Source organism: Bison bison, unplaced genomic scaffold (genome assembly GCF_000754665.1).
Source record: "Bison bison bison isolate TAMUID 2011002044 unplaced genomic scaffold, Bison_UMD1.0 scf7180017850926, whole genome shotgun sequence".
Taxonomy (NCBI): Eukaryota; Metazoa; Chordata; class Mammalia; order Artiodactyla; family Bovidae; genus Bison; species Bison bison.
This window is the reverse complement of record NW_011481499.1, coordinates 439,543-452,039: the sequence shown is the minus strand read 5'-3', so window position 1 is coordinate 452,039 and position 12,497 is coordinate 439,543. Positions and strand designations below refer to the sequence as shown.

The window sequence follows — 12,497 nt, the reverse complement described above, 5'->3', positions numbered from 1 at the left end:
GCAGGTCCATCGTATTTACCTGTCCTCGCAGCCAGATTGACTTCCATAAGGATCAGGCGGACTCTGCCTAGGACGAGGCCCCCGCATGTGGCAGACGCTGGAATGTGTGTCATATCAGCAGATGGAGGACGGCTGGGTGTGGACAGAGCCCGGGGCCCTCAGTGTGGGGCGGTGGGCGCGGCTGAGCCCCGGGCTGTCCTGGGGTGCTGACCGTGGCCTTGCCTTTTCTTTTGAAGGTGATCAGGATGACTGGCTTCATGAAGGGCCTCTACACGGACGTCGAGATGAAGTCCGACAATGTCAAGGTAGGTGGGAGGCGCTCTCCCCGGGGACTTCAGAAGCTGTGCTCTGGGGCTGGAGCAGGAGGCTGGTGGCTCTGGGAGCACCTAGCACTCTCCTCAGTTCAGCTTCCTCCAGCAGCAGCATGGCACGCTGTGTCAGCCTTCAGAAACACAGCTAGTGTCCGGAGGTGGGTGCTAGCCCATCACCGAACTTTTATTTGGTGGTAGTGGGCATAAAGAGTCAGGGGTTCTAAATCCGACACACCTAAAAATAGCTTTTTGTCCAAACAGGAAACTGGGCCTGTTGAACATGCTCAGGATAGTGCAAGCTCTTTTTCAAATATTTTAATATCTGTGTTTCAAATGGATATCTTTCAGGATAAAGATGCAAAAATTAGCTTCCTGCAGAAGGCCATAGACGTGGTGGTCATTGTCTCTGGAGAGCCACTGTCGGCGAAACCAACTCGGATCGTGGCAGGGCACGAGCCCGAGAGGACCAACGAGCTGCTGCAGAGAATTGGAAAGTGCTGTCTCAGCAAGGTAGCGCCACCTGCCCCAGAGCTGGGAGCTGTGCACACCCGGGAGGGTGACACGCCTGGGAGGGCGACCAGGCGGGCCTCCCCGGGCAGTGGGCAGCATTGGAAGAGTGGGCTTTAGCCCTGTCCTCGCAGTCTGATCCCCCCTCTCCTGGAACCTGGGAGTTACTAGCCATGGTGTAAAGCTCTGCAGTGAACAGACGAGCGAGTGCCGGGTGCAGGTTTCCCGAGCTGTCGGTGTGCAGTGGGGGCACCTCGGGCGCCCTGCCTGGGGCACATGGCTGGAGGCTGCGCGCCCAGCCTCTGAAGCCCGGCGCTGCTTCTCCTCTTGGGCCCCCTTTCAGGGCCCGTAACTGTTTCCAGCTCGGGTGGCCGGAGTGGCTGGAGGAGCTGTTTCTCTCCGTCTGTGAGGTTTACAGGGTGTCCCTGTTCTCTGCGGGCCTTTCCAGCCCCCTTCCCGCTTCCCGTCCTCCCCTCCCTCTCCCCGGAGGAGTGTATGCAGAGCTCTGCTGCCTTCCGAGAAACCCCCCCACTCCCCCCATGCGCTCGTGAGGGGCCTGGATTTCCTGGGGTCCTCACCACCGGCTGGAATCCGGGCCTCTCTGGCCTTGCCATCCCTCTGGGGCCATTGGAGGATATCTTCCCCGGGACTCTCCTCCTTCCTGGGATCTGAGTAGCCCCCAGTGGAGCAGAGCTGGACCTTTGTCAGGGGCGTGGCAAACACAGCCCTTGATGGAAGTGATGGGCTGGAGGCCAGGGGTCTCGCCTTCCGCGCTGCCGTGGTGGGAGAGGCGGGCTCCAGCCCACACGGCAGGCAGGGAGTGGGGAGTGGGGTCAGACTGGCTACTGGGGCCGCAGGAGAACCCCGCCTGGTGGCTGCCCCAGATCCTGCTCCACGCTCCCTTTCCAGAAGAGATCTGACAAGTGATTCTGCTGAATCCTCTGCCCCCGCCCCGGGCGCCTCGCGAAGCCCCGCCCCTCGGGTCCTCGGCTCTCAGCGCCCCCTGGTGCCTGCCCCCAGGTCTCCTGCCCTGCCCGCTCCCTCGCTCACGCTGCCGGTTTTTCAGGGCCGAGATGCCTTCCCCGCAGCCTGTGGGGTCGGCTGCTCCTCCCGGGGTCCCCGTCATGGTCCCCTGGCACACTGCACCGTCTTGGTGGTTGTGTTTGGCCGTCTTGCTGGTGCGCAGCGTGGCCTTGGCCCTTGGTCTAGTTCCCGGCGTGCGACGGGCACTCGGCACAGGCTTGCGGAAAGAGGCAGTGTGTGGGCAAGGGGGAAGCCTGACCGAGGTGTCCAGGACTCCGGGGGCAGGCAGTCTGGGGCGCTGACTGCCTAGGGGATTTTGGCATCTGACGGGGCTCCAGTGAGATCGTTCCTTAGGCCGGCCTCTGTGGCTCTGTGAGAGGTGTGGGGCAGCTCTGCGTCCTTGACAGCACACACGGCCACACTTGGCAGCTTGGGTGGAGGGAAGTGGGGTTCGCTTGGCTTGAGTGGACTCTGGTGTTAAGGACTGGAAATGCTGGAGGGGACAGTTCTAGGCAATGCTGTACATTGTCTGTGATAAAATTCATTTCCTTTAGGAGACAGAGAGTCCGTTTGATGAGCAGTCTTTGCTGACGCTTGTGTATTAAGTGTACTGATTTCATCGCAACCTTGCGTTTTCTCTCCTCCCGTTGGGACCAGCTCTCCAGTGACGACGCGGTGAAGAGGGTGTTGGCCGGAGAGAAGGGGGACACGAAAGGACGGCCCTCACTGACGTCCAAACCGCAGGAACTGGATAATAAGAACGTGAGGGAAGACGAGTCCAGGGTCCAGAAAGACAAAGAGGTGAATGCAGGTTACGTGTGTGTAAAAGAGTGGGGCCTTTTGTGGTTCAGGTAGGTAATTTGTAAGTGATGCTGTTACTTGGCTTTTTATTTTCCAGGATAGAGGAAATTCTGAACTAAACGAGAGAAGTACAAGCAGAGATCAGAAACAGAAAGAGGACTTAAAGGAAGAAAGCAAACCCCGAGAGAAGGAAAGGGACAAGGACAAGGCCAAGGAGAATGAGCGGGACAGACATAAAGAGCCGGAGCGAGACAAGCACCGTGAAGGGGACCGTGAGCGCGCCAAGAACCGGGCGCGGCAGGACAGGGAGAGGGACCGGGACCGCGGCCCCCGGGAGCGCGACAAGGACGCAGAGCGCCGGAGCGAGGGCGGGAAGGAGAAGGAGCGCGGCAAGGAGAAGGAGCGCGGCAAGGAGCGGGAGCGGGAGCGCCGGCGGCTGCGCAACGGGGAGCTCTGCAGGGACCCCGAGCCAGAGCGGAATCGCGAGCTTGACCGGCCTGAGAAGAAGGTGCGGGCCCCGGGGCTGCTCCGCCGGCCGCCCGCACAGGGCGCGGGCTCCTCGGGGAAACCGCATTTCTTATGTCACCCCCCTAAAATCACGGCCAACCCGGAGTCCTTGCAGAACCCGAGGGTGCTGTCTGCCACGTGCACGCGTGTCGGGGTGTTTTCCTTGGGAGAGCGGACCCCGCGACCTTGTGAGCGGTTCCTAGGCTGCCCTCTGTGTGGGGGGGGCTCTCCCTGGGCTGTGGGCCTGGCCGCCTGCATTCAGGGTGAGGGCCGCTTTCTAAGTCTCTGAGGCATTAGCCAGGTCAGTACAGCGAGACCCCAGCTTACTGAATTCCTGCTCGATTCAAGTTCTCAGGTAAATTTAGGATTTTCCAGCAAATTGGTTTGGTTTCAGGCAGTGGTTTTTGTTGTTGTTTCCCTAGATGTTCAGGTTATTTTGGAGACTCTGTAGATAGGGTAAGACTCCTGTCAGGGCTGGCATCGTGGACTCTGGTTCTTGGGGGATGTCGCATAACTGTAAAGTGTCCTGGCAAGGCCCTGGAAATTCTCCAGCCACTGGGAAGGAGGAAGCTGAGGTCTGGACCACTTTAAGTTCCACCCTAGGGGGTGGCAGGTGGCGAGGGGCCAGGCTGAACCCCCCTCTGTCCTGCTGCGATGGCCATCTGGTTTTGTGACTTGGCATCCCAGGGGTGTGGCTCTGGGAGGTGAGCGGGCCCCTAGGACCAGCCCAGCGCCAGGCCTGGAAGCTGGTCTTTTTGGTGGTTCTGTTGGTAATGTTAGTGTGCTGCCTGGAACCTTGGGGTCCCCCAGGAGCGTCCAGAAGTCCTCACCATGAGGTAGCTCACCATGCTGTATGTGTTGTAAAAACTGAGACACCCCTCGCCCCCGCCCCCCACCCCCCCATTTTTGCCTCTGTTTAAATGGGGTCTGCTAAGCCACTTCAGTCGTGTCCGACTCTGTGTGACCCCATAGACGGCAGCCACCAGGCTCCCCCGTCCCTGGGATTCTCCAGGCAAGAACACTGGAGTGGGGTGCCATTGCCTTCTAAAGGGAGTCTAAGGAAAGTCTTTTCCTCTGACCTGGGTTTTTGTGGTGCTCAGACATTCTCGTGCATTTTGCTGTGTCCTGCCTGGGCACCTTCTCTGCTGTCCAGGCCTTCAGACCCAGGGTCCCCGCTGTGATGTGTCCCGGGGTTCCTGGTGGTGTGCTTGCTGCTATGGGTGGACACCCGGGCTGTGCTGCACTGAGTAGGCATCTGAGACAGGGTGATGGGACCGATCCTGCTCCCAGCTGGTCATGCTTGGCCTGAGTGGGTGTGCACAGACCTGTCTTGGTGATCCTGCTGGCCCGGCTCCTCTGTGTCCATCTGGGGCTCCTCTGTGGAGCAGGGTTTTAGCGGGGGGCAGGCTGCGCTCTCCCCCGGGAGCCCCCCAGAGGCCCGAGCTCCGAGGCTTCTGTGAGGGCAGCTCTGGGAGGAGGAGACGGCTCTCACCCGGGTCCTGCCGGGTGGTCTGATCGGATCTCTTGATGTAGAAGAGACGCTCGTGAGATGTTCTTAGCCTGTGAACCCCCAAGTGTGTCCCTGTGTGGCGGTGGAGGTGTGAGGTCGGAGTGGCCATGTCGGGCTGCTCCCTCCTTGCGTGTCTGTGGGCAGCTGTGTGCTGTGGGCGGGGGACCCGGGCACGGAGCCCGGCCCACACAGGAACTGCTTCAGATGCAGTCTGCCACTTCATAATGAAGTCGCGAGGACACTGAATTGTTGAAATATTGAGCAGGCACCCATCGCTTTTCATGGAGGAAAATCTCAGCAACTGTGTCCCTTCTCCTTATGTTGACATGTGTCAGAGAGTTGACTTAAGCGCCAGGCTTCCTAAGGTGTTGATTTAACCTCTTACAGGTTTCACGTCATGTTTGTCTTGAGAGTGCATTCCTGTTGCAGAGTCTGAAGCCTTTGCTCTGGCGGGAAGTAAGAGTGGTTTCCTCTCGGAAGCTGGGACCAGGGCAATGTTGCTCTGGGTGTCGGAGCTCCTTTCCGCTCCAGATCCCCTGTGTGTCCCTGAAATGTTTGCGGGAAGCTTGGCCTGTTGGAGGGACAGTGGGGAAGACTTTGCTCCCTGCTGTTTCCACCCCACCCCCAACCCCTGGGCCCTGCCTCTGACACCCGTGGCCTTCTGGCCACCCCTGGTGGGGGTCTTGGCTGACCCGCCGCTGCTGGGGGTTGGGGCTGGGGGTTGGGCTGGGGCACGACGTGGTACTCCTGTGTGAGCAGTTTGTCTTGCTGTCTGTCAGCCTTAGAGAAAGTGTCTCGATGCTTTTTTAGATGTTATGGTCTTGAGTAATTCTACAGTTTGAATTTTTTTTTTTACAGTTATCAAGCTCAGGAGAGATGTCTAAAAAGTTATCAGATGGATCTTTTAAAGACCCCAAAGCCGAAACAGAGGTAAAATTTGAAAAATAACTTTAAGAGATGTAAACCCGTAGCTGTGCTGAGACAGGACGTGCTGTGCGTGGTCCTTCTCGGTGCCCGGGGCCTCAGGCGCGGGAGCCCACGTTGGTTCAGTTGTAAGAGGAACGGTGGTGGTGGTTTCCTGCCTGTGAAGTAGATGGGGCTGTGCATCCTCTGGGTTTCTGGGGCAGACTCCAGGGCCTCCTTGAACCTTTGTTTGACAGGTGTGACGGGTGGTGTGCAGAGGGGCCGGGTCATGGTGTGGGAGTGGGTGGGGTGGCTCTTCGGGTCAGTGTTGGGGGATTAAGTCACCAGGCAGATGGGGACGGAGGGCTGGCTCAAGGGGCCCATCCTGCTGCGCTTGGCCTGGGGGGACCCTGTACTGTGCTCCCCGTGGATGGGGTACAGTCCGGGCCATGCCCTCCTGGGGGTGTTTAGACTCCCCCTTACTTCATCATCCAAACTGCAGCTCGATAAGTGTATCTGGGCAGCCACAGGGAAGATGGACAGGCGTGGAGTGGACGCTGTGGGGTTGGTTAGGGCTCCACATGGTGGCTTGAGAGAGGGGTTGGGCGGGGAACTGCATGAGCGGCCGGAGGGTCGGCCTGTGGTATCTCCTGTGGTTTATTGCTCTGTTTAGACAACATCGAGTAGGTTTGCACTCTCAGAGTTGTTCATAAGCACACTGAAGTACTCAAGCTTGTATCAACAGAGGTCAAGTCCTCATAAACTCAGCTGATAAGACAGTGATTCTCAAGGGATGGTCAGTGGCTGACTTTTTTAGGGCTATACAAAAAATGTGGAATTCTGCCTTAGGGTGAAGGAGGTTTCAGCTTCCTTCTGACCCCCACGCTCAGGCCCTGCTGCCCTGACTGCCTTCAGCTCCCCTCTCGGAGCATCTGGGTGTTGTCCTGTTTCCTATTGGCTCTTTCCTTGCGCTTGAATAATAAATCTGCTCATGATGCATATGCGTGATGTTGCTATGTGGGGCATCAGTTAATTTTTTTTCATTTTTTTTTTTAAAGACTGAAATTCCCACCAGAGCATCCAGGTCAGTGACAACAAAGACGTCAAAGCGGCGATCCAAGAATTCCGTGGAAGGTACTGCACAGTGTATCACATAATGTATCTGAAAGTGTTAGACTCTTGGCCTTAACTGCAGCATCCACTAGGGAAAAGCTTCTGTGGATAGAAAGCAGGTTTGCCTTTGGAGGGCATGAACAGAGACCATGCAAAAATGACGCAGATGTGTGGCTTTCACGCCCACACACACGTGTGTGCACCTGCACACGTGTGTGAGTTCACGACACCAGGGACAGAGGACACCTCTTTGCTGGAGACCTATGTTCTGATCTAAAAGATATGATTCAGTGTTATTTTTCTAGAAGTATTTGTTAGGCTTCCGTGTCTCTCTGACTCTTCTGAATGGGTAGGCTAGTTTCGTCCTGATATAGGGTGGACATGGAGAGCATCCTGCCCTTAGACAGGTGGTGTTTATTTTACGGGCTGTCTAAAACAGTGTTTAAAACAAGAGCAGAAATTGTCCCTAGGGGTCATTCTGAAAGCTGGAGCTGAAGCAGACAAGCCTGGCCTGGGTTTGCCCGAGGGTGGTGCCTTGTTATGACACACCAGGGAAAGAGTGTCAGTCTGTCCAGGGCGCGGAGGGACAGATGGAGCCCAGCAGTGCTGGAGGCTTTCAGTGGAAGCATGGAGTAGCTTTGAATGAGCAGTAGTTGTTCCTGAGAGTCATCTTTTCCCTAAATTGTAAACCTTAAAGTAAGTGTAGCAAGGATGCAGTAGTTGAGATTCTTCGCTGAGACATTAAACTTAGATGGTACGTGTCAATCTTTGGCATTGATAAATGAGTTAGTGAACGTTTTTGTGCCAGAAACTTCTGTCTTTCAGGCCATCTGTGTGGGACAGGTTCCCAGCTGTGATTCCTGGCATGAGGGCTGGTGTGGACGTCCTGAGGTTTCAGCTGCTGTGGGCACTGTCCCAGTCTTCTCCCTTATACTTTCTTCCGGGATTTGTTTTGAGCCTTTGCTGATTTTTATAGACAGAAAGCACTCAGAGTCTGAGTGCTCTTAATTCGCATGAACTCCTTTAACATTAGGGACATCTGCCAATTTTTTTTGGCTTCCCTGGTAGCTCAGTTGGTAAAGAATCTGCCTGCAATGTTGGAGAGCCCAGTTCAATTCCTGTGTCGGGAAGATCCCCTGGAGAAGGGATAAGCTACCCACTCCAGTATTATGGCCTGGAGAATTCCATGGACTGTATAGTTGCCAATTTTTAAATAAGTATCTGTTTCTTGTATCTTCTCAGGTTTTTAATTCTGATTATGTTTGGTTTCTGACCTGCCTAGGTGTTAAATTTTTATGCACTGGGATTTTTATGCTGTACCAGTCTGTTTGTGTGGTCTGCCCAGAGTTTTGAGATATGAAGATCTTTGTCCCCATGGTCGCTCTCCGGGTACCCCAGGGTCGCCCCTGACTGGCGGTGCCTTCTTGCCTGCTCTGTACTCTCCCCGCAGGCCTTTTGGGGTCTGGAGTCTGCTGTTTCTGTTTCCGTTTTACTCTTCTGTTTCACTGTCAGTGCCCTGTCATTTTTCTTTTCAAAAAAAAATACAAAGCCATTTTATTTGCTTATTATTGCAGAGACATTTTCCAGTCATTTGAGTTCCATGAGTCAGAGATTCCCACCTCCCATGAAGCAGACTTGTCAGGAGGTGCCTGCACTTGGGTGAAGCCTAGGCTTTGTTCCTGGGACGCCTGGATCCTGCTGCTTTCAAGTCAGACGGGGGGTTCCCTCTCCAGAGACCTGTGTGCGGTGCTTGGGTGTGTCCACCAGTCAGGGATCGCTCAGTTGTTTTGTTTTCAGATTTCTGGAAATGGTATCTTCTTCACCTCATTAATTTTTTGGTGATCATTGTTGGAATATACATAGAAGCTTTACTGATTTATGTGGCTGTGTCTTCAATCTAGCCTGTATCAAATCTTAATAGAGAGTTGTTGCATTGGTTCTTTTCATTTTCTAAGCTGACGGTCATGTCATCTGCTTTTCTCGTCTAATAACTCAGGGTGTTTGCATCTGGGTTGACTGGTGAGCTTGTACCATAAATTTCCTTTTATGTGGTCTTTAAGAGATTTGGTTATCAGAGATTTGCTGACTTTACGACATTAAGCTCTACTGAGCTACTGACAAATAGGTGAACTTTTTTTCTTCCCTGCCCACTCACCAAGCGCAGACCTAATAACCCCAGGTCCTCAACCGGCACAGCTGGCACTGCCCCCTCTTGTAACGGGTAGCGTTTGGGCAAGTGTCTGGCGCCCAGGAAGTGTGCGAGACACAGGTGCTCTGTGTTCCTGCTGAGAAGAGAAGCCTTGAGTTTACTAGAAGGGTGGGGGTGGGGGGAGTGTCACGTTTGTTGAACATACTCAGAATCTGAAAGCCATTCAAGAATCTCTAGAGGATCGAAAAAGCATTCTGCCTAAGAATATGAGTTTTTTTTTTTTTTTTTGCTTATTCTTAACTAGTGAATTGTAGCAAAGTGAAGCACTTTCAGCTAGGGAATGCATTTTAATTTCATTTGTTCAATAATATGCAGCATTACCAATTAATACATATTTTCATTGTGCAATTTCATGTCAGGAAGAAGGGACTCTAGAACCAGTGAAAATAGTCTCTCCCCTGAAAAAGAATGTAACTCTTCCTACAGTAAAGCTAAGAAGGAGCATGCCGTGAAACAGTTCGGTAAGAGTGAGCCCCAGGGGAGGCTGAGAGTGCTCACTGGTGAGTTGAAACCTTTAGCTGCCGGATCCTCTGCTTGGCCACCGAGCACACGGAGCCCTGTGGCTGCTGCCCCGGAGATGCACCTGCTCGGCTCTGGGAGGGGCCCTGGTGCTGGAGCACTGCCCTCGGGCGGCCGGGGTCGGGCAGGGCAGAGGGGCCGCCGACCCTGGGGTCTGAGCCACAGGGTGCCCCACCCCCAAGTGAAGGTTCCCTGCCACGGATCAGGCCCTGGCCCGTGGTCCACAGGAGCCTTCCATTGTTCTGCAAATGTCTGTAGGGTCCCTGCCCTCATGGAGAGTTTGCTCTAGAGGGAGAAGACAGATAAGAAAGGGAGATCAGGGAGTATACCTTCTATTAGATAATAAGGAGATGGCAGGGTGTATACTTTCTATTGGGTAATAAGGAGAGGTCAGGGTGTACACCTTCTGTTAGATAATAAGGAGAGGTCAGGGTATATACCCTGTATTAGATAATAAGGAAAGGTCAGGGTGTACACATTCTATTAGATAATAAGGAGAGGTCAGGTTGTACACATTCTATTAGACAATAAGGAGAGATCAGGGGATATACCCTCTGTTAGATAATAAGCAGAGGTCAGGGTGTGTACCCTCTATTAGATAATAAGGAGAGGTCAGGATGTACACTTTCCTATTAGTTTAGCAAAGAGTTTTGAAGGGAAAGGAAGCTTACAGGAGTGAGGGGCGGGGGGCAGGGTGTCTGCACAGAGTCAGCTCGGGTCGCTGAGCACACGAGCTGCGGGTCTCCAGGACTGGCCAGAGGCCCATAGCTGGGACAGCGTTGCCTGTTGGTGAGCCTGGGAGCCGGGTGGAGAGGCTGGAGCAGAGAGAGGGCAAGTGATCGGAGACCTGGCTCCTGAGTGGCAGGCTGGGTTCGTCGGGGGCTGCGTCTGCTGGGCGGACTGTTTAAGTGTGAACGCAGCCCCTGGGGGTGTCCAGCAGGATGGAGACCAGCCCAGGCTTGAGAAAGGGCCCCCATTAAAACTGCAGGGAGCAGGAGTGAGGCGGAGAGCCGCCAGGGGCTGAGGCTGTGTGCGGGTGGCAGGCCGTGATGGCGGGGCTCGAGGGTCCCTGCTGAGACCAGGGTGGGGTGATGGGCGTGCTGGTGCAGTGGGCAGCACCTGTTCACGAGGAGAGGAGTTGGAGAGAGGGTCAGTCCTGAGGGCTGGAGCCTGACCCTGGGTGGTGTCGTTTATGGACGCGGGGAAAGCTTTGGGAGAAGCTGGTTGGTGGATCGGGTGGCTGGGCCAGGAATTCTGTTCTGGAGGCATTACGTTCAAGGCACCCGTGAGACAGCCGGGTAGAAGTGTTGGGAGCACAGGCGGGTGTGTGGCCTGGGGTTCAGGGAGAGACCTGGAGAAGCCGGCGTTAACGTGAAAGAAGCTGGGAATTTCCAGGGGAGCATAGGACCTTCATGCAGTGACTCATGACTTGAGGAGCAGCGCGCCCAGGATTCGAGGGTCGGAGAGGAGGGGGCGACTCTGGCAGAGGAGACACAGGCCAGCGCAGTGGAGGCGAGTTTGGAGAGGGGCGTCCTGAAGCCAGGCAAGGGGGGCGTCTTACCAGCATCCTGCGGAGACAGAGAACTGGCCATTGAGTAGACGGGACAGCTAGTTGGTGACCGTGGCAGAAACCCCTGTAAATCCAAACAAGCCAAAGCAACCGGATACAAAAGCCTTTGCAATAGTTTAATCTGTCGTTAACTATCTCATGTCAGGAAGAAACGAGAATGTTGTTTCAGCTAAAATTTTAGACCCCGTAGTACCTGGATTAAATAATGAACCAGATCAGGAAACTACAACTTCAGAAATAGGTGAGAAAAATATATTCTTTAGTTTAGATTCCTCACTGCTTTGATAAGAAATATTTACACCTCAGTGTGGTTTTCTTTTTTTTTTTTTTATTATTCCCACCACTTTAATGTTCAACCGATTCTTTTCACAATGTATTGAAGACCCGAAATGACTTGATATTCTGTTTGCTTTAATCTGCTAAGTTTTATAATGAAAAAGAGTAACTGAGCTTGACGTTAACCTTTTCATGCCTTTTTACGTGTGACATTTCTGAATCTAAGTCAAAGTGCTTTCTTTTATCTTGGCTGCTGGAATTTTACAAAATGGAGTAGATAGATAGAGACTTATCTTTCATTTCTCCAGACCCCTCTGCCCTGTTCTATTAAGCAAATGCTCCACCATAAATGGGCTTCCCCCATGGCTCAGCGGTAAAGAATCTGCCTGCAATGCGGGTTCCATCCCTGGGTTGGGGAGATCCTCCGGAGGCAGAAATGGCAGCCGGCTCCCGTCTTGTTGCCTGGAAACCCCCTTGGATAGAGGAGCCTCGTGGGGTTGCAGCGTCGGATTCGACTAGGCACGAGCATGGCCTTGCCGCAGGAAATATTTTAAGGTGCCTGCTCAGAGCTCCTGGGGACGGCATCCCCGAGGCGCACCCTTGACTTTTGAGGCTGCAGCGTGACGTGTGCACATGTGCTCGCCCTGCTGGTACGGTGAGGTTAGATGTGCAGATTCGGAATTTCAGTGGGATCATCCGAGATGACAACTGCGTGCCGTCTTCTTCGATGTTTAGCTCAGTTCTTCAGCAGTGTGGCAATTCTTGAGTGACATTTAAGGGGGAAAATAGTGTAAATCTTGACTTCAGGGAGAGGTAAATGTTTTTCTGGGCTGAGCTTGCCTCAGATCTAGCTGGTCTGTAAACATTCAGTGATTGTAACTGGAATAGCAGCAGGCCTGTTGTTGTGTGCGTTCTGCCTTTCCTCATTTTTTTGCTGTTCTAAGAGATGTGTGTGCAAGCCTTCTGCTCCATCATCGGTTCAGCAGTGACGATCCGTGGTTGTTCTGTTCCAAGTAGGTCAGCCCTGTGCGGTTTATCTGGGTCTTGAGCAGTGTGGGGGACGGATGACCTACATCGGGGCAGAGTGCTTTCTTATGGATGGACGCGCCGTTCTCACTGACCACACGGGTTGTGCCATTCAGCCGCGTCTCGTGATGGTTTATTTCACTTCTGCGGGAGCTTTTCTCAGCCCCTCGGGGGTCCCGGAGCTGCGGGAGAGGGGAGTGGGCCAGGGGGTGAAGCTGGAGT

At 54.1% G+C, this 12,497-nt stretch overlaps 1 protein-coding gene across 1 annotated transcript in view; it reads left to right on the top strand.

Annotated features, from left to right (window-relative positions):
* The first annotated feature begins 223 nt into the window (after positions 1 to 223).
* TRAF3IP1 (TNF receptor-associated factor 3 interacting protein 1) overlaps positions 224 to 12,497 on the top strand; it is a 57,163-nt gene continuing 44,889 nt past the window's right edge. The window contains 6 exon segments of the mRNA XM_010849548.1: positions 224 to 305; positions 660 to 821; positions 2,499 to 2,642; positions 2,740 to 3,150; positions 5,518 to 5,589; positions 6,621 to 6,696. Coding sequence (XP_010847850.1) covers positions 246 to 305; positions 660 to 821; positions 2,499 to 2,642; positions 2,740 to 3,150; positions 5,518 to 5,589; positions 6,621 to 6,696 — 925 coding nt within the window. The 5' untranslated portion in view covers positions 224 to 245.